Genomic DNA, 20,683 nt, shown 5'->3' with positions numbered 1-20,683 from the left:
GCTGCTGCTGCTGTGGGCGGCCGCGGCGGGGCCAGGTAGAGTGACCGGGGTGGGGACCGGGGTTGGTGGGTTGGATCGCGGTGACGAGGGAGGTGTGCGTGTATTGCAGTGGGGTTGGGGAAGGGGTCGCGCCACGGTGACAGCCCGGTCGCCTCGGGGCCCGCATAGGCCCGAACAATGCGCTCGGGGGGCCCGGCTGGAGGGGCAGACCCTTGTCCCCGGGACAAAGCGCAGCGCGGGCCGGGAGCCCGGAGCCACGAGCGAGGGAGGGGGCGCGGGCCCTGGACGCCGTTGCCGCAGCCCCCCCACCCACCCCGCACAGGCCCCGATCCCGCGGGGACAAAGGGCCCGAGACCCTCCCTCCCCCCACATCCCCAAGCCCGCCTTCTCCAGGCTGGTCCCGCTGTCCTTCTCTCTGGGTCTTTAGATTCCTCTCCCTCTCCTTGTCCCCCCACCCTTGTCCTCTGCCCCTCAGTCTTCAAGTCCTGCCCCTGCTTCTGTCTGTCCCCCCTTTCTCCTTGTTTCCCCGTTCCCATCTTTCCATTCTGCCTTTGTCCCCTACCTCTGTCCCTTTTTCCTGGGTCACTCTGCTCCCCTCATCCTCTGTTCATCCTGCCCTCTCTCTAAGCCCCCATTCACCGTCTCTCTCTGTCTTCTTGTCACCCTTCTCCGTCCCCTATCATTCACCCATTTCTCTAACCCCTTATGTCACCTAGCTCCCTTCCTCCTCCTCCTCCTCCATGCCCCACTGTCTCCCTGTCCCCTGACTCTCTGCCTCCTCTGCCCACACATCCTCCATCGCTGTAACCCTCCTACCCCATCCCTCTCTTCCATCTCTGTATCCCTCCGAGCTCCTAGAGAGGAGTGGAGTCAGGCAGGGCAGCCTGGGCAGCCAGGAGAGAGAAGCGCCTGTGTAGATGTGTGTGAAAGTGGGATCGGGAACATTGGCATGTGGGCACACACGTGGATTCAGCAAATGTCTCCCCAAACCCTCCCACCCATTCACACACCCAGGCCACACTCCCAGAGGAACCCTATCCAAGACATCCCACAGAGCCATCCACATGTTCTTTTAACACACTGTGGGAAGCTGGAAACCCCCAAGACAGAGTGACCCTGAGACTGGAGACAAGGTCAGGAAATGTCACTTGCACACTCACACTTACAGCCCTATGTGTCTCATACCTACCATCGGACACCCCTCTCTGGTGGGTCAAGTCACTTTGGGTAGGAATACGTGATGAGATGGTTGGGAAATGAAAGCAAGATTTGGGAAGTATTCTACCGGTTTGTGAAAGGAACTGGGACCAGGTGGCCCAGGGCTGGGGGGCTGGTTTTAAGTAGTCAATGACAAACTCCCTCTTTTGAGGTGTCAGTTCTTTCTCTAAAATGAAGATGTTGAACTCAGTGAGTGACAGGAATGCCAGCTCTGATGTAAGGAGCTTCTAAGTTGAGTATGGGTGCACCTGCCCCACTCCAAGGTTTGAGGACAAGGACAAGACCAGGGGCAAAGCAGATGTCAGAGGCTTTGCCTTTCTTCTGGAGACTTCTGTAGTTCCTTTCTTTCATCAGTCCCTCCTCCCTTTGCTAGGGACATGCCCCAATTTCCCAGATGAGAACTTGGAACTTTAGGTACCTTTCCATCCATTTTTTTCTCTTTATTTTTATGCATAAACACCAGGCTCAGAGGATCCTAGAACCACTGAGTCTTGTAAGCAAAGAACCTGAAGGTATTTAGAACATTGACATCCTTAGGATTCTAGAATCTGGATCTTTAGAACTTTAAAACCTTGAAAGTTCTATAATCTTTCTGGTCTTGGTAGCCTGTAATCCCTGCTGCTTTTGGAGGCTGAGGCAGGAGGATCAGGAATTCAAGGCTTGCCAGGACTGCTGCAGAGTGAGTTCAAGACCACCCTGGGCAACTTAGTGAAACTCTGTCTCGAAATAAAAACATGGCGGGGGGGGGGGGAGATCTGGGGCATAGTTCTGTGGTAGCACATTTGCCTAGAACCCACCAGTGAAGGGCTGGAGATGTGGCTCAGTGGTAAAGCCCCTGCCTAGAATCTACCAGTGAGGGGCTTGGAATATTGCTGAGTGACAGAGTGCTTGTCTAGCATGTGAGAAGCCCTAGGTTCAATCCCCAGTACTGCAAAAGAAAAAAGTTCTAGAACCTTGGTGGTGGTAATAGTCCAGTGTTTTGAAATTTATAATGCTATGAAATTTTAACCTTTGAGGGGTAAACAGACCCTAGGCCTTTGAATTCTCAGAACTGAATGTAACATCAGCTTACTACCTATCCAGTGCTGGGAGATAGCTCTAGGCCTTGTCCCTAGTTTGATTTTTTTTGGGGGGGGGTCTTTCTTTTGAGACAGGGTCTTCCTGTAGCCCCAGCTGGCCTTGAACTTGCTATGTATACCAGGCTGACCTCAAATTCACAGAGATACACCTGCCTCTGCCTCCCAAGTACTGGGATTAGAGGTGTACACCACCACATCTGGCTTGTCCCCAGTTTGATTTTAAAGTCATTGCTTCCTGGCACCTTTAATCCTTTCTGTAAACAACCTCTAAATTACATGCTATGGCCCTTTACAGGTGGAAAGCAAGCTTGGCTGTGGGGAGGACTCTGGGCTGGGAGTTAAAGAACTGGGTCTCAGCCTCTGGCTGTCCTCTGTGCTATAATTTAATGTCGGTCTCTGTCCCTCTCCAAGCCTCAGTTTCTTCCTTCTGGGGAGTTTTTTAGTACATGTCAAGGATCCTTTTTGGTTTTCTTTTTACTGGACATATTTCTTTTCCTTTTTTGTGACGGGATCTCACTATGTACAAAAGGTTGACCTTGTATTCACTATGTAGCCCAGGCTGCCTTCTGCCTTACTATGTAATCCAAGGCTGGCTTCCAGCTTCCAACTCACTGTGTAGCCCAGACTGATTTCAAATTCATAGTGATCCTCCTGCCTCAGACACTCAATTACTGGGATTGCATGCGTGTGCCACCATGCCCAGACTTTTCAGTGAATATTTCTGAATGACCAAGACCACCCAATTTTAGGGGAGTATCAGTGGTCGTCACATTTCCTTATCCAGCCAGCAAGAGTGTGTAATTGGAGCCTTTTATATAAATATAAATATAAATATTATATATATATATGTATGTATGTATTCTTTCTCCTGGCTCATTCATCTACTGAGAATACAAAAAGGATGAGGCTAGGAGAAAGCACAGGTCCAGGATGGGCAGAAGGATGTGAAAGAGACTAGTTGCCTCCCTAAAGATGCACACAGGGATGGGTGATGGGGGACCCACAGCCAGAAACGGGAAAACAGAAGGAAGCCGAGAAGATACATAGAACGGAGAAAGAATAAAGAGTCTGTTAAGACTTGGGGAGCTCTGTGGAGGGGGAGTTTGTTGATCCCAAATAAAGTTTCCCTTTAGGGTGACTCACTTCTCCCTGTTAAAGTCCTAAGCAGCCACATAGAGCACAGGGGAGCCCTCCCCTCATTGTGACTCATCCCAATGGGTCTTGAGAGATTTCTATCACTGACCCCAACCCACTCATGAACTGGATGCCTGGTGCCTAGAGTCTGGGGGTAGGGGTCAAGTTCCACCATCACAGATTCCGAGACCTTAGCCCCAGCAGGACTGAGGCCCAGGGGTGGGTTAATGTCGTGCGAGCCTGGCCTGTCCCCGTCTTGAGGAACACAAAGGCAGCTTTCTCTCTCTGAGTGTATGTGTGTGTGTGTGTGTGTGTGTGTGTGTGTATGTGTTGGGGGATATGCTGGAGAAGTCAAACCCATGAGTATCCAATGGCCTGTGACACCAGGACCCAAGCACCCACAGTTTCTCCCTGTATGGACCTAGCACGCGAAGACCAGGCACCCAGACCCCTCTGTGGACACCCAGTGGAGAGGAGTGGGCTCTGAGGTCTTCATGGAAGGAGATGCAAAAGGGGCACTAGGGGTGAAAGATGGGGCAGGTTGAGCTCAGCAGATGCTTACATTCTTCCTGGAGTCCCACACCCAGGGTGACCCTCCAAGGGACTCCCCACCCACTGGCTGGGCCTGAAGCCTGGAATCCAGGGAGTCCTGAGTATCCCAGGAACGTGGGGGCCACAACAAGGACATTGTGTGAGGCTGCTGACTCACTCCAATGCCCCCACCTGAGGCCTGGGTCCCCAGACATGCTGGAGACAAAGGACAGAGGAAGGCAGGATGCTGATTTGGGGGTGTGGGCTGTGAACGGAGGATCTAAAGTTTTCAGGAGAGAAGGATCTAGGTTTTGGCCCTGGGGTCTGAGGGAGAAAGGCTGGGCCTGGACTCCTAAGTCTGAAGCAGGAAGGCTGGAGTCTGGACTTGAGGGAGGAGGGCTGGAGCCAGAACCCCTGGATCTAAGGGAAGAGGGCTGAACCTGGACCCTGGGTCTGAGGGAGAAGATTTGGGGTTGAGATCTCTGGGTCTGAGAGAGGAGGGCTGGGGCCAGACTATTGAATCTGAGAGAGTAGAGCTAGGATAAGGGTTTGTGGGCTTGAGGGAGGAGGGGCTGGGGGCTGGACTCCTGAGGTTTGAGGTGGCTGGGAGTCCATACTGCTGGGTTCAGAGAGAGGGAAGAGTCATAGACTCCTCATCCTGAGGGAGGAAGGGGCTGGGGGTTTCCAGGGGGAGGTTGGGCTGGGACCCTGATGCCTAGGTCCTGCAAATACAGGCGCCTTCACAAGGCTGAGCTGCTCGAAGAATTGATGCTTTGTGCAAGGATGCTCGGACTCCGCCATTGATGGGGGGCTGAGGGGGGGGTTCAGGCAGGACGTAGGGATGTACCATTTCCCAGGGGAGGAAAAGGAAGGAGGCATGATGCCAGAGCCCCCCTGGGGAGTGGATACAAGGCTGTGACCTTCCCAGAATTGTGACCTTGAGACTCCCTTGCGTATTTGCTGACTCAGGACCCAGGGAGTGCTCCCCCACCCTGCTTAGTCTATATTGGAACATCCACCAGCTGTGTACTATGGACCCCTGTCTCCTGGGTCTGAGGGAGGAGGGCTGAGGTCTAGACCCCTGAGTCTGAGGGAAGATGCTGGGGTCTGGACCCCTGGGTGTGAGAGAGGAGACTGGGGTCTAGACCCCTGGGTCTGAGGGAGGAAGGCTGGGTCTGGACCCCTGGATGTGAGGAGGGCTGGCTCTCAGGACAGTAGTTGCCTGTGGTTGACAATCTGAAGGTGGAGGCTCTGCATGTTACCTGATACCCCCTCTTTCCAGAACACTCCCCTTTTTTTTTCTCCAGACACTGTCCCCATGATGACTCCTAGCTGTCAACAAGGTTTCAAGGCCCATGCCCTAGTCCCCAAAGCTCAGCCCCTTTTGACCAGAAAGTCCCGCCTTCACCCACCCCGAAACAAAAGCCTTTGGAGAATTAGTATTCCAGGCAGAAGCACTGTTGCTTACTGACTCCTCAGGAGGGGGAGAGAATTAAACAAAAGCCCCCCACCCTCACCTGGTCTTGCATCCTCAAGCAGAGAGCCACGGAAGAGGTAGATTTGGAGATCACCATTCCTCCAGGAAATGGTGAGTTTTGTCAGTGGCTTTCCTTAGAGCCCCTTTCCAGCCTCACTTTCCACATCTGTGAAATGGGGGCTAACAAGACATTAGCCACGAGGTCTAGCAGAGGCAGGAGTTAAGAGTTTGGTTGGTTGGTTGCTTTTTGTTTTGTTTTGTTTTTTTTCCAGTCTCCTGTAGCCCTTGCTGGCCCTCAACTTGTCTTCCTACTTAGCTGAGGATGACCTTGAACTCCTGATCCTCCTGTTTCTACCTCCCAAGTGCTTAGATTACAAGTATGTGCCATCATGCCTGGTTTATGGGGTGCTGGGACTTGAATCTGGGACTTTGTACATGCTAGGCAAGCACTCTACCATGTAAGCTGTATTCCCAGCCCAAGATTTTTTATTTTTTTAAGTACTAGAGCTTAAAGGCCAGTTTTCGTGGGGCCTGCTTGTCCCAGTAGTCTATAATAACATCCTTCAGAAGGGACTGTCCCTGAGCATCAGGTACCAGGCTGACCCATGTAAAGCTGTTCCTGGCATCACTATCATTTCACAGATGGCGTGGACTCGGCTTGTAAAGGTCGGAACATTTCCTCAAGGTCATGGGGATGGCCAGTATTGAAACAGGCATCTGCCTGGCATTTAGGATGACAGTAAAGATGTCCTTTGCCAGGCATGGTGGTGCATGTCTTTAATCCCAGCACTTGAGAGGCAGAGGCAGGCAGATCTCTGTGAATTTGAGGCCAGTCTGGTGTACATAGTGAGTTCAAAGCCAGCCAGGAATACAGATCCAGGCCAGCCAGGGCTACATAGTGAGACCAAAAAAAAAAAAAAAAAAAAAAAAAAGTATAAGACAGTCCCACATCCCATGGTGGGACATTTCAGAGCACACCTGTGATCCCAGCACTTAGAAGCCTGAAGTGGGAGAATGAGGAGTTCAAGGCCAGCTTGGGCTACATAGTGAGTTTGAGGCCAGACTGGGCTGCATAATGAAACCTTGTCTGAAAAAAAAAAAAAAAAAAAACCCACAAAAAACAAAGTCATGCCCCATAGTTGTTTGAGGCCTAAAATGTAACCCTGCCCAAGTTGTATGGTGTTTTCTCTGGGAGCTTGTTTTTGTTTGCTTATTTATTTGGTTGTTTTTTTAAAAAAAGGTTTGTTATTACATTCATTTATTTTATGTGTATGTGTATGTGGGCATATGTACGGAGGTCAGAGGACAACTTTTGGGCGGCAGTTCTTTCCTTCCATCATGTGGGTCCTGGGGATTGAACTTTACTTCCTGCCTTTACTTTTTTTTTTCTTTTGGTCTTTTTGAGACAGGGTCTCCCTGTAGCCCCAGCTGTCCTGGAACTCACTATGAGAACAAGCTGACCTTGAATTCACAGAGATCCGCCTGCCTCTGCCTCCCAAGTGCTGGGATTAAAGGCATGCGCCTTCATGCCCAGCTTCTTCCTTTACTTTTTAAACCATCTTATCTACCTGTTTTTTTCTTTTCTCCTTCTCCTCCTCCTCCTCCTCTCCCTACTCCTCCTCCTCCTCCTCCTCCTCCTCCTCTTCTTCTTCTTCTTCATGGTGGTGGTGGGAATTAAACCTAGGGTCTCACACATGCTAAGCAAGCACTCTACCACTGGGTTCAGCACCTACATGACGGCTAACAATCATCTGTAACTCCAGTTCCAGGGGAATTGGACAGCCTCTTCTGACCTCTGTGGGCATTGAATGATATGTGTGCACTCACATACAAGTGAGCAATACATATGCATATAATAAAAAATATTTTTAAAAAGATTTTATAGTTACAGTCACATGTATGGGTATGTACACAGGAGTGCTGATGCCCTCAGAAGCCAAAGAGTTTGGGTTGGTCTCCCTGGAGCTTGGGTTACAGGCAGTTATGAGCTGCTTGATATGGGTGTTGGAAACAGTAGTCGGGACCTCTAGAGGAGCAGTGCTGGCTCTTAACTGTTGAGCCATCTCTCTAGCTCCCCAATTTTGCTTTTTTAAAAGATAGAGTCTCCACCAGGCATGGTGGTGCATGCCTTTGATCCCAGCACTTGGGAGGCAGAGGCAGGTGGATCTCTGTGAGTTCAAGGCCAGCCTGGTCTACATAGTGAGATCCAGGACAGCTGGGGCTACAGGGAGACCCTGTCTCAAAAAGACCAAAAACAAAAAAAGATAGAGTCTCATTATGTAGCCCTGGTTGGCCTGAAACTCACTATGTAGACCAGGCTGGTCTTAAAGTCATAGAGATCTGCCTGCCTCTGCCCCCTGAGTGCTGGGACTAACAGTGTGTGTCACTATGCTCAGCTGCTTTTCAAAAAAATTTTTTTATAAGATTTTATTTATTTTTATTTTATGTGTATGAGTTTTGCCTGTTTGTATCTTAAGTGTACCACATGGGTGCCTCGTGCCCTGGGAGGCCAGAAGAGAGCATCACATCCCCTGGAACTAGAGTTACAGATGGTTGTTAGCCACCATGTGGGTGCTGGGAACTGTAAGAGCAGTAAGTGTTGTAAACCACTGAGCCATCTCTTCAGCCCCTCCAGAACACTTTCTGTTTCCTCCCCATTGGTTGGTATCATCTATGGAAATATGCATATGGAGGCAGGGCTGTGATGCACTGAGGTTAAGGTGTCCTCCTCATGACCCTGGAAGCCAGTGTGGCACTCAGTAACCATCTAGGTGATGGAGGCAGGAAGATCAGGGGTTTAAGGCCAACCTCGACTATATATCCAGTTGGAGGTTAGTCTGGGCTACATGATATACTGTCTCAAAAAATCAGCTGGGCATGGTGGGGCATGCCTTTAATCTTAGCACTCAGGAGGCAGAGGCAGGAAGATCTCTGTGAGTTGGAAGGTTTTACACAGATCATTGATTTGAGTTCTGTTTTTGAGAAGTCCATTTCTTCTGAACATGGTGATGCATGTGTGTCATCCATCCCAGCACCCAGGAAGCTAAGGTAGTAAGGTGTTGAGGCAGCCTGGGTGTGAGAGAGGAGTGGAAGGTGATACCCACAAGTAGGCTCTGTGTCTGTGTGTACATGTTAGTGTATGCACATATATATGTGTGCACATGTGTATGGAGGCCAGAGGTCCAGGTTGGGTATTTTCTTCAATTGTTCTCCATCAATTTGTTCTTGTCTTTTGGTTTTTTTGTTTTAGTCTTTTTGAGACAAGGTCTCCCAGCTCACCAGGAACTCGCTATGTAGACCAGGTTGGCCTTGAACTCATAGAGATCTGCTTGCCTCTGCCTCTGGAGTGCTGGGAGTGCCTGGCTATTTTTTAAATTTTTATTAAATTTGTTTGTTTATTTATTTATTTCTTTATTTACTTATTTGAGTGGGGGTAGGTGTGTGCCATGGCACACACTTAGAAGCCAGAGGACAACTTGTAGGAGTTGTTCCTCTCCTTCCACCATGTGGGTCCCAAGGATTGAACTCAGGCTGTGAAGCTCAGTGGCAAGTGCCTTTACATGTTGAACCATCTCACTGACCCCTTCAGTCTTTCACTGAACTTGAACCTCACTGGCTAGGCTAGACTAGCTGGTCATCAAGTTCCAGGGATCTTCCTCAGCACTGGGATTACAGGCATGTGCTACTGTACCCAGCTTTTCACCTGGGTGCTGGGGATCCAAACTCAGGTCCCCATGCTTGCATGGGAATTACTTTACCCACTGAGCCATCTTCCCAGGCCCCTGACTTTTGAAGAAAAAAAAAAATCCATCTATTCCGGGCATGGTGGCTCATGCCTGTTGTCCATCCCAGCACTCAGAAGGGTAAGGCAGGAAGGTCATATGTTGGAGCCAGCCAGGATGTGATTAGGCAGGTGTGTAAGATGATGCCCACAAATAGCTGGTAAGGGTTCTGGTCAAAGATAGTGCCAGGGGAGGCCGGGCTGTGATGCACTGAGCCGAGGCAGACTAAACTGAATAGATTCAGGTCTGCTTCAGAGGTAAAAATACAGATGCTGCTGATGGAGTGGGTGTTAAAGGTGGGGGAAATGGTCTTGGGTGATGTGTAGGTTTGGGGCCTGAGCAACCGGGTGGGCAGTTACAGCACTTCCTGAGATTGTCAAAACTCAGGGAGGGAAATATTTGAGGCAAGGGTTGAATGTGTTAAGCCTGTCATTCTGGGAGATGCTGATACAATTCGAATGGTGGCTTAGATACCCTAACATAAAAGTGGCAGATATGGCAGCTCCACGTCATCACCAAAGATCCAGACACTTCCAACTCTTGGTTCTATCACCCTGACTGCCCTTTGTTATCAGGGCCCAAAATGGCTGCCAGAATTCCGATTTCCAGCCTGTACAATGGTCACCCAGTAGAAAAAGGATTTGATCCTTTCATTTAGGAATTACTCTCTGAATGATTACATGACATTTTTTGTTTACGTCCAGTTAATAAACCTTTAGCACATGGCCTCACCTAGCCACAAGGGAGACAGGTAAGAAATATCTCTGTTGGACAAGATACAGCCATCAAATACAAAGAGAGTTCTTTGACGAGAATTGGGAGAAATGCCAGGACAGGAAGCTGCCAGTGTCTGCCTGCCAGAATACATCTCTTCTACCCCTTGACCCCAGGTGGGGTTACATAGCCTCTTTACGGGGAGTCTAACACTTCTGGTGGGATATTGCATTGATTTGTGGTTACTCCCCCATGAACTGAAACCTGCCTGATGCCCAAGAGCTGTTCACAGCAGATAGTGAAACCCCGAGACAAGTAAGAGACGTGAGAGTTAGTGTGTTTTGTTTATTTGTTGGTATTTTGTTTCTTTGAGGCAGGATTCTCTGTCTAGCTTAGGCTGGCCTGGAACTCCTGGCAGTCTTCCTTCCTCAGCCTCCCTAGACTCCACCATGTTCAGCCATTACCATTTAAAGACACCCAAAGTAGGGTGTAGAGAGATGGCTCAGTGGTTAAGAGCCTTGGCTGCTCTTTCAGAGGACCCAGGTTCAGTTCCCAGCACCCACATGGTGGCTTACAGTTCATAGCTCCATTCCAAGGGCTATGTTGCCCTCTTCTGGTCTCTTTGGGCACTGCATGCACATGGTGCATTTACATACATGCAGCCAAAATACTCATAAATAAATAAATAAATAAATAAATAAATAGGGGCTGGAGAGATGGCTCAGTGGTTAAGAGCACTGGCTGCTCTTGCAGAGGACCCAGGTTCAGTTCCCAGAACCCATATAGCAGCTAACAACCATCTGTACTCCAGTTCCAGGAGATCTGATGCCCTCTTCTGACCTCCACAGACGCTGCACAACACGGGTGCACTTACATACATGCAGACAATACACTCATATGCATAAAATGGCAAAAAATTTTTTTAAAAAAAGAATATCACCTGAGCCAGGGAGTTTAGGACTTCTGGGCATCCTAGTGACATATGACTCAGAAAACAAACAGAAAAAACCAGTTTAGCTTCTCTCCATGCTAGGCCTGTCACAAGCATATCCCACAACCCCTTGCCAATGCTGGACATAGACCCAGGCAGACGGAAGGGGTAGGGAGGTAGGACATGAGGTTAGAGAAGTCAGAGAGTGCAGGTCCCGCCTCTTGCACACTTGGTTGTGACCTTGGGCAAGTCATTTTACCTGGCTGGGCCAATCTCCTCACCTATGTGCTAGGAATTGGGATGTGAGGCTCTGGGGTTCAATCTCTGGCACTGATGGACTGTAATGGGAACTGGGGGAATGAGGATTGAGATAGAGCCCATCTTCTACAAGCAGTGTGAAGACTACACGGAAAAGACATAGGCAACACCCTGTGCATAGGGCCTCAGACAGCCTGTGCTGATTCAGTGGCCACTGCCCTGCTTTGTTATCTTGCAGGTGAAAATGAGGGTTCTGGGGGTACTGATGATGATAGTCTTTGCTTTCTGATTTTCTTTCCCTTTTTCTTTGTGTGATAATGAAAATGGAACTCAGGGCCTTGAACGTGCCAGGTAGAAACTTTACCACTGAGCCACACCCCAGCCCCTCACTGGGGGATTCTAGGCAGGGGCTCACCACTGGGCCCCACCCCTGGCCCTTTTTTTATTTTTCAAATTTTAAGTCAAGGTCTTACTAAGTTATCCAGCCTTATCTTGAACTTACTCTGTAGCCCGGGCAGGCCTTGAACTTTCTATTTTCCTGCAGTTTTTTGTTTGTTTGTTTGTTTGTTTCTTTCTTTCTTTCTTTCTTTCTTTCTTTCTTTCTTTCTTTCATTCATTCTTTCTTTCTTTCTTTTTTTTGGCAGGGGGTGATGGGGTTGGAATGGAAGACTTCTGAACCACTGAGCCACACCCCAGCCCCTCACTGGGGGATTCTAGGCAAGGGCTCTACCACTGAGTCACACCCCCCAGAGCCTCACTGGTAGATTTTAGGTAAGTGCACTATGAGCTACACTCCCCGTCCAACATTTCCTTTCCAACCTCCTGTCTTGTTCCTCTAACGGTTAGTCAGGGTGGGTTAACTGCTGTCACAGGTAATCTTGAACTCTCAAAGTATTAAAACGTCACAGCTCTGTACAGCAGGCCACAGAGGACAGGCAGCAGTGAGGCCCTTCCCAGTTTCAGGTCCTGCCCTTCTCTGGGCTTGGATGGTCCTGAGTCAGTGAGCCTGTAGATATTGTTGGGGAGATGAACCAGGTCGGAAGAACAATCTATCTCCCTTACCTACATCCCTTTGGCCAGAAATCAGTCATATGGCCCCACTCAACTACTCAAGATTCTGGAAGAAGCAGGGTAGGTAGATGATATAGCCATTAATGAGACAGTACAACAGACCACCTCTAGTGGCAGAGAAAACCAGCTGCTGAGAGGGAATGGTGGGTGGTGTTGCACACCTGTAATCCCAGTACTGGGGAAGCTGGGGCAGGTGGATCAGGCGTTCCGGACCAGCCTGGTTTACATAGTGAGACCTTGTCTCAGAGCACCAAGGGGGTCAGGGAAACACTATTCGCTATGATATAGGTTAGGTCATGTGAGACTTCTTTTAGTCTATACTGGCGTCACCTGAGATGCAGCCAGGGCTGGGAAATTCAGGATGGTCTCACTCACAGGATGGGTGGCAGGTGCCTTGTCAAGGCTATTCTAGGCATCTTTAACTCAACAGGCTCAGGATAGCAGATGGCAGGAGGGGAAACTGTTAGGCCTCTTTACGTCCAGGCTCTGTGACTCTTACTAGATCATTTCTAGAAAAAAAAAAAAAAAGTTTTGTTTTGTTTTTTTCTTTTTTGAGATAGTTCTGAACAGCCTGGAACTCTATATGTAGACCAGGTTGGCCTCGAATTTACAGGAATCTTCTAGCAAATTCTGTTAATCACTGCAAGTCACAAGTCCACCCAGATTCAGGGAGGAGCAGCTGAAGCGTGCAAAGGAATTCTATATGTAGACCAGGCCAGCCTGTGACAGGGAGGGAGGAATGGAAAGGGAGGGAAGGAAAAGGAATTTGCAGCTGGCTGTGATGATGTAAGTGTATAACACTGGGGAGGCACAGGCAGGAGGAAGCAGGATCCCTGTAAATTTAAGGCCAGCCTGGTCTCCATCTGGGTCCAGGTATGGGAAGAGACTATCACAGCGCACGAGCCGCTGTGGGTAGGCACCAGGCGGGTGTGAAAGATGGGATTGGGTGAATGCATAGCAGCCTCCCACAGCTTCCTTCTAGAAGCTTCTGTTACCACCCATCTTCCTGGGCAGCTGTAGTCTCTTCTACCTCTGGCTCCTGGTATCTCTTGTGCTACCCATAGAGCACTTTACAAAGTGCTGGCCAAGCAAGCAGCACCCCAGAACCCACAAAAATGCTCTGGGGTGGGGGCTGGAGAAATGGCTCAGCGGTTAAGAGCACTGACTGCTCTTGCAGAGGACCCGGGATCGATTTCCAGCACCCACATGGTGGTCAACAACCATCTGTAACTCCAGTTCCAGGGAATCCAGTCCCCTCTTTTTATTTCCACATGACATGCAGGCAATACACTCATACACATAAAATAATAAATTTAAAAAAACTTTTTTAAAGCCTGGCATGGTGGCACACTCCTATAGTCCCAGCACTTGGGAGGCAGAGGCAGGCAGATCTCTGTGAGTTCAAGGCCAGCCTGGTCTACATAGTGAGTTCCAGGAGAGCTGGGGCTACAGGGAGACCCTGCTTCAAAAAGACAAAAAAAAGAAAAAAAAAAAAAAATTTTTTTTTAAATGCCCTGTGAGCATGGAGGCTCACCTGCCATCCAGACAGAGACAGGATCCTTGGAAGCAGGCCAGCTATTGGTGCAGGCTAGCTAGTGACACTAAATCCTATAGTTGATCTCTGAGTTCAATTGAGAGAGCCCGCCTCTATGAATAAGGGGGAAAGCCATTGCAGAAGATTCCCAAAGTCAACCTCAGCCTTCCACAGGCATGTGCACATACCTACATCCCCCATGTGTACACCACACATACACTCTCTCACACACGCAAACCTACTCAGACTGAATTCAATGGTATCTCAGGGACTCAACTCTCCCTTTCTGTTTCTCCTGGTTCAGGGACGGGACAGGAAGTACAGACAGAGAATGTGACAGTGGCTGAGGGTGGGGTGGCAGAGATCACCTGCCGTCTGCATCAGTATGATGGTTCTATAGTGGTCATCCAGAACCCAGCCCGGCAGACCCTCTTTTTCAATGGCACCCGAGGTGAGTGCAAGTTGCCTGGACTTCTGGGACCTCAAAGAAGACACATCTGACAGGGGCAATGAGGTTGGGTACCTGGACAGCCGCGGTCCTGCAGGAAGGCATGGTAGAATCATTTCGGTTCCCCAAGGGTTAACAGTTGAACAGGCCAGACTCAGAGATATGGCAGGGGAGAAGGCTGCATCGATCCTGGAGGGTGGGCGTCCATCTGGAGGCCAGAACCCTCCCACGTCAAAGCCCTGTTTACTCTAGCTCTGAAGGATGAGCGATTCCAGTTAGAGGAGTTCTCCCCACGTCGGGTGCGCATCCGCCTCTCAGACGCCCGTCTGGAGGATGAAGGGGGCTACTTCTGCCAGCTCTACACGGAGGACACCCACCACCAGATCGCCACACTCACTGTCCTAGGTACTGCCCCCCTCACACTGCGGCTCCGTTTCATTCTCAGCTTCTCCCCTGTCCTGAGACCTGCTCGCCCTAGTCAGTTTTTTTAAAAAACCTTTTGGACATCTGACTCCAGCAGGCCTCTGGTCTCTGCGTTTGACCCCTGCCACCTGGGACTCTGGCTCCCTTTGGTCCCTGGGATCCAGCAACCTGATTGACTTGAGCCTACCTCGGTGCCTTCCTTGACCCCTGCGCCCCTTCTCTGCGCAGTGGCTCCGGAGAATCCAGTGGTCGAGGTCCGGGAGCAGGCAGTGGAGGGCGGCGAGGTGGAGCTCAGCTGCCTAGTTCCACGATCGCGCCCCGCAGCCGTCCTGCGCTGGTATCGAGAACGCAAGGAGCTGAAAGGTACCCAGGACCCATGGGGTTAGGAACAGGGGGCTTGAAGGGTGGGGCTTAGGAAAGAGGAGAGTTTTAATGGTGGGTGGGGCTTGGAGAATGGCACGCAGATTCTGACAAACAGTAAAATTTAGCTCTTGAACCAGAGAGGCGGAGAGAGGAGGATCAGGAGTTCAAGCTCATCCTCAGCTACAAAGCGAGTTCAAGGCCAGCCTGGACTACGGGAGACCCTGCCTCAAATCAAAACAAAACTCCCCAGATATTCAGCTATTGAATGAAATGACTCACAAGAGAGCATAGGAAGGAGGAAGGATGGGCATGGTGGCGCACACCTTTAATCCCAGCACTCTGGAGGCAGAGGCAGGCGGATCTCTGTGAGTTTGAGTCCAGCCTGGTCTGCATAGCGAGTTCCATGCCAGCCAGGGCTACATTAATAGCGAGACCCTGTCTCAAAACAAAACAGAAAGGCATGGGGGCATGGTTTATCTTGGGGCGTGGCTAGGCGAATAAGAGACAGGCCCTATGGGGAGGGGCGTGGCTTAGCCATCAGCAGCCTGCTTTGGGATTAGGGGACAGGGCAGAGCAGTACCCTAGCCTGACCGAATTTGGGGGTCCGGGGGGTTCGGATAGGAGTGAGCAGCGGCCAGGAGAACGGCAAAGTGTGGAGCGTGGCGAGCACCGTGCGGTTCCGGGTAGACCGCAAGGACGATGGCGGAATTGTCATCTGCGAAGCACAGAACCAGGCGCTGCCCTCCGGGCACAGCAAGCAGACGCAGTACGTGCTGGATGTGCAGTGTAAGTGGTTCGGGGGGGGGGGTCTCACCGCCAGACAGCCACCCCTAGAGGCCCCGGAGTCCCGGCACATCTCCCTCTCTTCCTCCTGCGCTGCAGACTCCCCCACGGCCCGGATCCACGCTTCGCAAGCAGTGGTGAGGGAAGGAGACACGCTGGTGCTGACATGCGCGGTCACAGGGAACCCCAGGTGAGATCCGGACTTCAGGGCCCTAAGGGATGAGGGTCCTGGGGGCTGTATAGAGCTGGACTCCTGATGGAAGGGCCTGGGAGGGCTCGAACTACTTGGTTTTCCAGGAAGGACAGGGCCAGGAGAGGGCCTTTCAAAACATTTGATTGATTGATTGATTGATTGATTGATTGATTGATTGATTGATTGTAGAGGGCCTTGCCTAACACATGGGGAAGTCAGATGACAACTAGTGGCAATCAGTTCTCTCCTCCCACCTTGTGGGTCCCAGGGATCGAATTCAGGCCATCGGGCTTGGTGGCAAGTGCCTTCACCCACTGAGCCATCATCTCGCGGGCCTGGGTTGTTGGATATCCCCACCTCTCCCTCACTTACTGGGACTTGAACCTAGAACCTCATGCATGCTAGTCAAACGCTCTGACACTGAGCTCCAGGCCCCAGCCCTGAGACCCATTTATTTTGAGGTCCTTACTGCATGAGGGCTGCATGTCTAGACTCCTGAGAAGAATTGGGGTTCCTAACTTTCACTGTGCTTTTACCCACGGCCAGGCCAAACCAGATCCGCTGGAACCGCGGCAATGAATCTCTGCCAGAGAGAGCCGAGGCAGTGGGTGAGACGCTCACGCTGCCTGGCCTGGTATCTGCAGATAACGGCACCTACACCTGTGAGGCGTCGAACAAGCACGGCCACGCGAGGGCGCTCTACGTGCTGGTGGTATACGGTGAGGGCGGCGTTACGCAGGCCTGGGGGCAGGACAGGTCCAGGCCTCAGGGCGTTAGGGGAGGAATCTTAGCAAAGAGCTTGACTGAACCAACCGAGTTGCTTCTCGGGTGGTTGGGGGAAACTGAGTCAAAAGAAAAGGGACCAGGCATGGCGGCACACACCTGTGATCCCAGACCGTTGGAGGCTGAGGCTAGCCTGGCCAAAATAGCCTGCCTACAAAAAAAGGAGGGTGTGTGTGTGTCAGTGTTTGCCCAGCATGCATGAGGAAGCTCTGGGTACATTTCCCAGCACTGCATTCAACAGACATGGTGGCACACCATGGTGGCACATCTGTAATCCTCTGGAGGTGGAGGCAGGAGAATCAGAAGTTCAAGTTTATCATCATTAGTGAGTTTTAGGCTAGCCTGGGATACAGAAGGCCAGGTCTCAGTTTCACACCTATACAGCAGCAGAGGCAGGTGGATCTCTGAGTTCAAGGCCAGCGGGTGAGTCCCTGACTCAAAACAAATAAATAAACAAAAAGTGGGGTAGGGGGTGGGGAGGGATGTGTTAATTTGTCTTGGGAGGGGAAAGGGAAGGAGACCCGGCAGTTATTGAGAATGGGAAATTAGGCGGCATAGAAATGAGTAAGTATTCCTGGAGGAACTGGAATTGGAGTCAGTGCAAAGGAACTGCAAGCTGGCAGTAATTTTGAGGGGCATGACACATAAAGGGGCACCGTTAGAGGTGTGTAGAATGGCTTACTAGCTTGGCAGCAGCAGGCCAAGATTGAAAACATTTCCCATGACCTACTTACTCTTGACCCCCATCCCTCTGACAGACCCTGGTGCAGTGGTGGAGGCTCAGACCTCTGTTCCCTACGCCATCGTGGGCGGCATCCTGGCACTGCTGGTGTTTCTGATCATATGTGTGCTAGTGGGCATGGTCTGGTGCTCTGTCCGACAGAAGGGTAAGAGGGGACCCCGCCTCAAGTCAGCAAAGAATGTGGCTGATTGTGGGATTCTGAAAGGGGTGGGGTCCAGAGCCAGGCTAGAAAGGGGCAGAGCCTAGATCCAAATCTAGAGGAATTTGAGATCAGGACTGCAGAGGGGAGGGCTTTAGGCCCTGGATTCTAAAAGGGCTGAAATTTAGCTGAATTAAAGGAGGAGATTTTGAGTAGAGCAATTTATCTAATTGCTGGATTCATTGAGCGCAGAGGTCAACGGGAATTCTATCTAGAGAAGGGATAAGGGGCCTGAGGATATAACTCTTAGTAGTTAGCAGGCTCAGCATGCACAAAGTCCTAGGGTTGGGACTGGAGAGATGACTCAGCAGTTAAGAGCACTGGCTGCTCTTGCAAAGGCCCTACACTTGGTTCCTAACACCCACATGGTGGCTAACGACCATACGTAACTCCAGTTCCAGGGGCTCTGACACCCTCTTTCTGACCTCCCAGAGCACTGTATACACATGGTGCACTTATATGCAGGCAAAATACTCATACACGTACATTAAAAAAAAATATTTTAAGCCTCTGAGTCCAATCCCCAGTACTTGGGAGGTAGAGGCAGGAGGATCGCCTTCCACTTCATAGCAAGTCTAGGGCCAGCCTGGGCCACAGGAAATCTTGTCTCCAAAAAGGGAGAGAGTCTTCCTAATCTGCTTTTACCTCTTTCCCTACTACTGTCTTGCACCTTACTGAACTTGACTCTGTTCCCTTTCTTCCCCTGACTTGGTCTGGTGTCTCACTTGTCTGCCTCCATCCCTCTGTTCATGCATCCACTTCCTGGGCCCACATATGTCCCCTCTACTCTGGGGTGTGTGTGTGTCTCTCCCTCAGGCTCCTATCTGACGCATGAAGCCAGTGGTTTGGATGAGCAGGGGGAAGCAAGAGAAGCCTTCCTCAATGGCAGCGAGGGACACAAGCGGAAAGAAGAGTTTTTCATCTGACCCCACCCCCACTGCCAGCTGCAAGGAACCAGCAAAGACATTGACCAGAGTCTGGGATGGTGGGCTTCCCCCCCCACCACTAACACCTCAGGCACTTGGGCAGGGATTGGGGGTGTTGGAAGCCTGGATCTAACCCAGGGCTAGAAGTGAGGGACCAGAGGATTATGTCCCCCAGCAGGGGACAGGGACCAAAGGTCCCTTCTAGACCCCCTCCCCCCCAGTTCAGGGAGGGCAGTAGGGATTGGGTTAGGGGAGATAACAGGAAAAAGGCCAGAGCCCCTAGGCTACAGAACCAGGTCCTTTGGGGAGGGGGTCAGATTTGGGGAAGGGTGGGGTGGGCAGGGAAGGGGAACACATTTCTTTGGGGGTTCCAGACCCTAAGCCAGCCATTGTAAGAGTTCCACAGAGCTCTGGGCACCTCTTTGCAAAGCCATGTTTGCACGGTGGGGGAAGGGGTGGGGGGAGGGCATGGAAATGGGGATTCTGTGTCTGTGTCAAAACTGATGGGGGCAGTGAGGGAGACAGCCCCAAACTTTACCTTCAGTTCCCCTTCCCCAGGTTCCTGGGCAGCTCCCTTCCCCTCCATCTCCAACCCCCACATCTTTCCCAGCCCATATTTTTCTGTCCATCCACTCCTGGGGGGGCCTTCCCCGTCTCTCCTCCAGGCCCCCCAGGGAGGGAGAAAAGGCATTTGGGGTGGGGATGTGTGGTCTCTATGGTTTTATATATAATATATTAAAAAATCAAAAATCTGTATGAAAATATCAGATTGCACCCTCTCCCCCCATTCCTAAGGCTTTTGCCCCCTTTTCTTGTTTAAAAAAAAACACACATTTTTGTATGGGGCGGGGAGGGGATGGGGAGGGGGTTTGGCAATCCCACTAACCACCATTAAACTGAGGAGAGAACAAGCTTTTGGGGTGGCCGTGTATCTATCCCTCTGCCCACTGCTGCACCTCTTCTAGAGGGATGGGGTCAGGGAGAAGAGCTTGACAGCAGCTGATATGTAAGATGGTAAAGGGTCCAGACCTCACTGAGGCCACCTCAATTCACCCTTTGCAAAAACTGAGGCTTTTAGCCAGGCTTGATGACACATGCCTTTAACTCCAGCACTCGGGAGGCAGAGGCAGGTGAATCTCTGTGAGTTCCAGGCTGGCCAGCCTGATCTACATAGTGAGTTCCAGGCCAGCTGGGGCTACTGGGAGACCCTGTCTCAAAAAGACAAAAAAAAAAAAAAAAAATTACGGTTTTTGTTTTGAATTTCAAAGTCTGTGGCAGATGTGGGGAAGGATGGATGTGTGTGGGTTTTGTTTGTTTTTGGTGGATTTTTAAAATTTTATGTGTATGAATGTTTTGCCTACATGCAAGTGTACCCCTGAGGGCAATGTCTTCAGAGGTCAGAAGCAGGCATTAGATCTGGAACTGGAGTTGGCCATTGTTAGCTGCCATGTGGGTGCTGGGAACTGACCCAGGTCCTCTGTAAGAGCAGCCGGTGTTCTTAACTGATGAGCCACCTCTTTGGTCCTTTCTTTTTAGACAGCACCTCACAAGGTAGCCTGGAACTCACTGTATAGCCCAGGCTGGCCTTGAACTCATACAGTCCTGCTGCCTCAACTTCTAGGCCACCAAACACAGCCACTTGTGACTTTTTCCTGGCCACTGTCTTCATCCAGTCACTTTGTCTCCTCTCTGGTAGCTACTGACTGATCCTATGTCCCCATCCTCATGGCTTAGATCCCAGCCTTGCCTCTGCCCTCCATTCAACTCCAGGGGCACCTTCAATTCCATTTCATCCTGCTCAAAACCACTGCTTAGCGCCTCATCCCCTCTAGATCAAGTCAAAGCCCTTTAGTCTGATATCCAAGAACCTCATTCATTCACCTCAGTACACACACACACACATGCAAACGGTTATTATATAACCCTGGCTGGCTTCAAACTCACAAAGATCCTGCCTCTCAAGTGAGTGCTGGGACTAAAGGCATGGGTTACCATACCTGACATTCACTCATTTAAATTTTACGTATATTATTCTAACTTTAGATTCAAAACTAACCTCTTATAAACCAGGCTACGTACTTTTTAAAAGAATTT

The 20,683-nt window shown here is 50.6% G+C and overlaps 1 protein-coding gene across 1 annotated transcript; it reads left to right on the top strand.

The window, feature by feature from the left end:
• Position 1: 1 nt before the first annotated feature.
• Positions 2-19,502, top strand: Cadm4 (cell adhesion molecule 4; the record flags this gene model as incomplete). Its single annotated transcript, XM_008852087.1, has 9 exons — positions 2-35; positions 14,034-14,180; positions 14,430-14,582; positions 14,829-14,963; positions 15,585-15,749; positions 15,846-15,936; positions 16,486-16,658; positions 17,481-17,609; positions 18,480-19,502. Coding segments are annotated over 9 exons (1,137 nt in total), but the record flags the coding sequence as incomplete, so codon positions are not given.
• Positions 19,503-20,683: the final 1,181 nt, after the last annotated feature.

This window comes from Nannospalax galili, unplaced genomic scaffold, assembly GCF_000622305.1.
Source record: "Nannospalax galili isolate Female #2095 unplaced genomic scaffold, S.galili_v1.0 scaffold385, whole genome shotgun sequence".
Taxonomy (NCBI): Eukaryota; Metazoa; Chordata; class Mammalia; order Rodentia; family Spalacidae; genus Nannospalax; species Nannospalax galili.
This window is presented reverse-complemented; position numbering and strand designations above follow the sequence as displayed.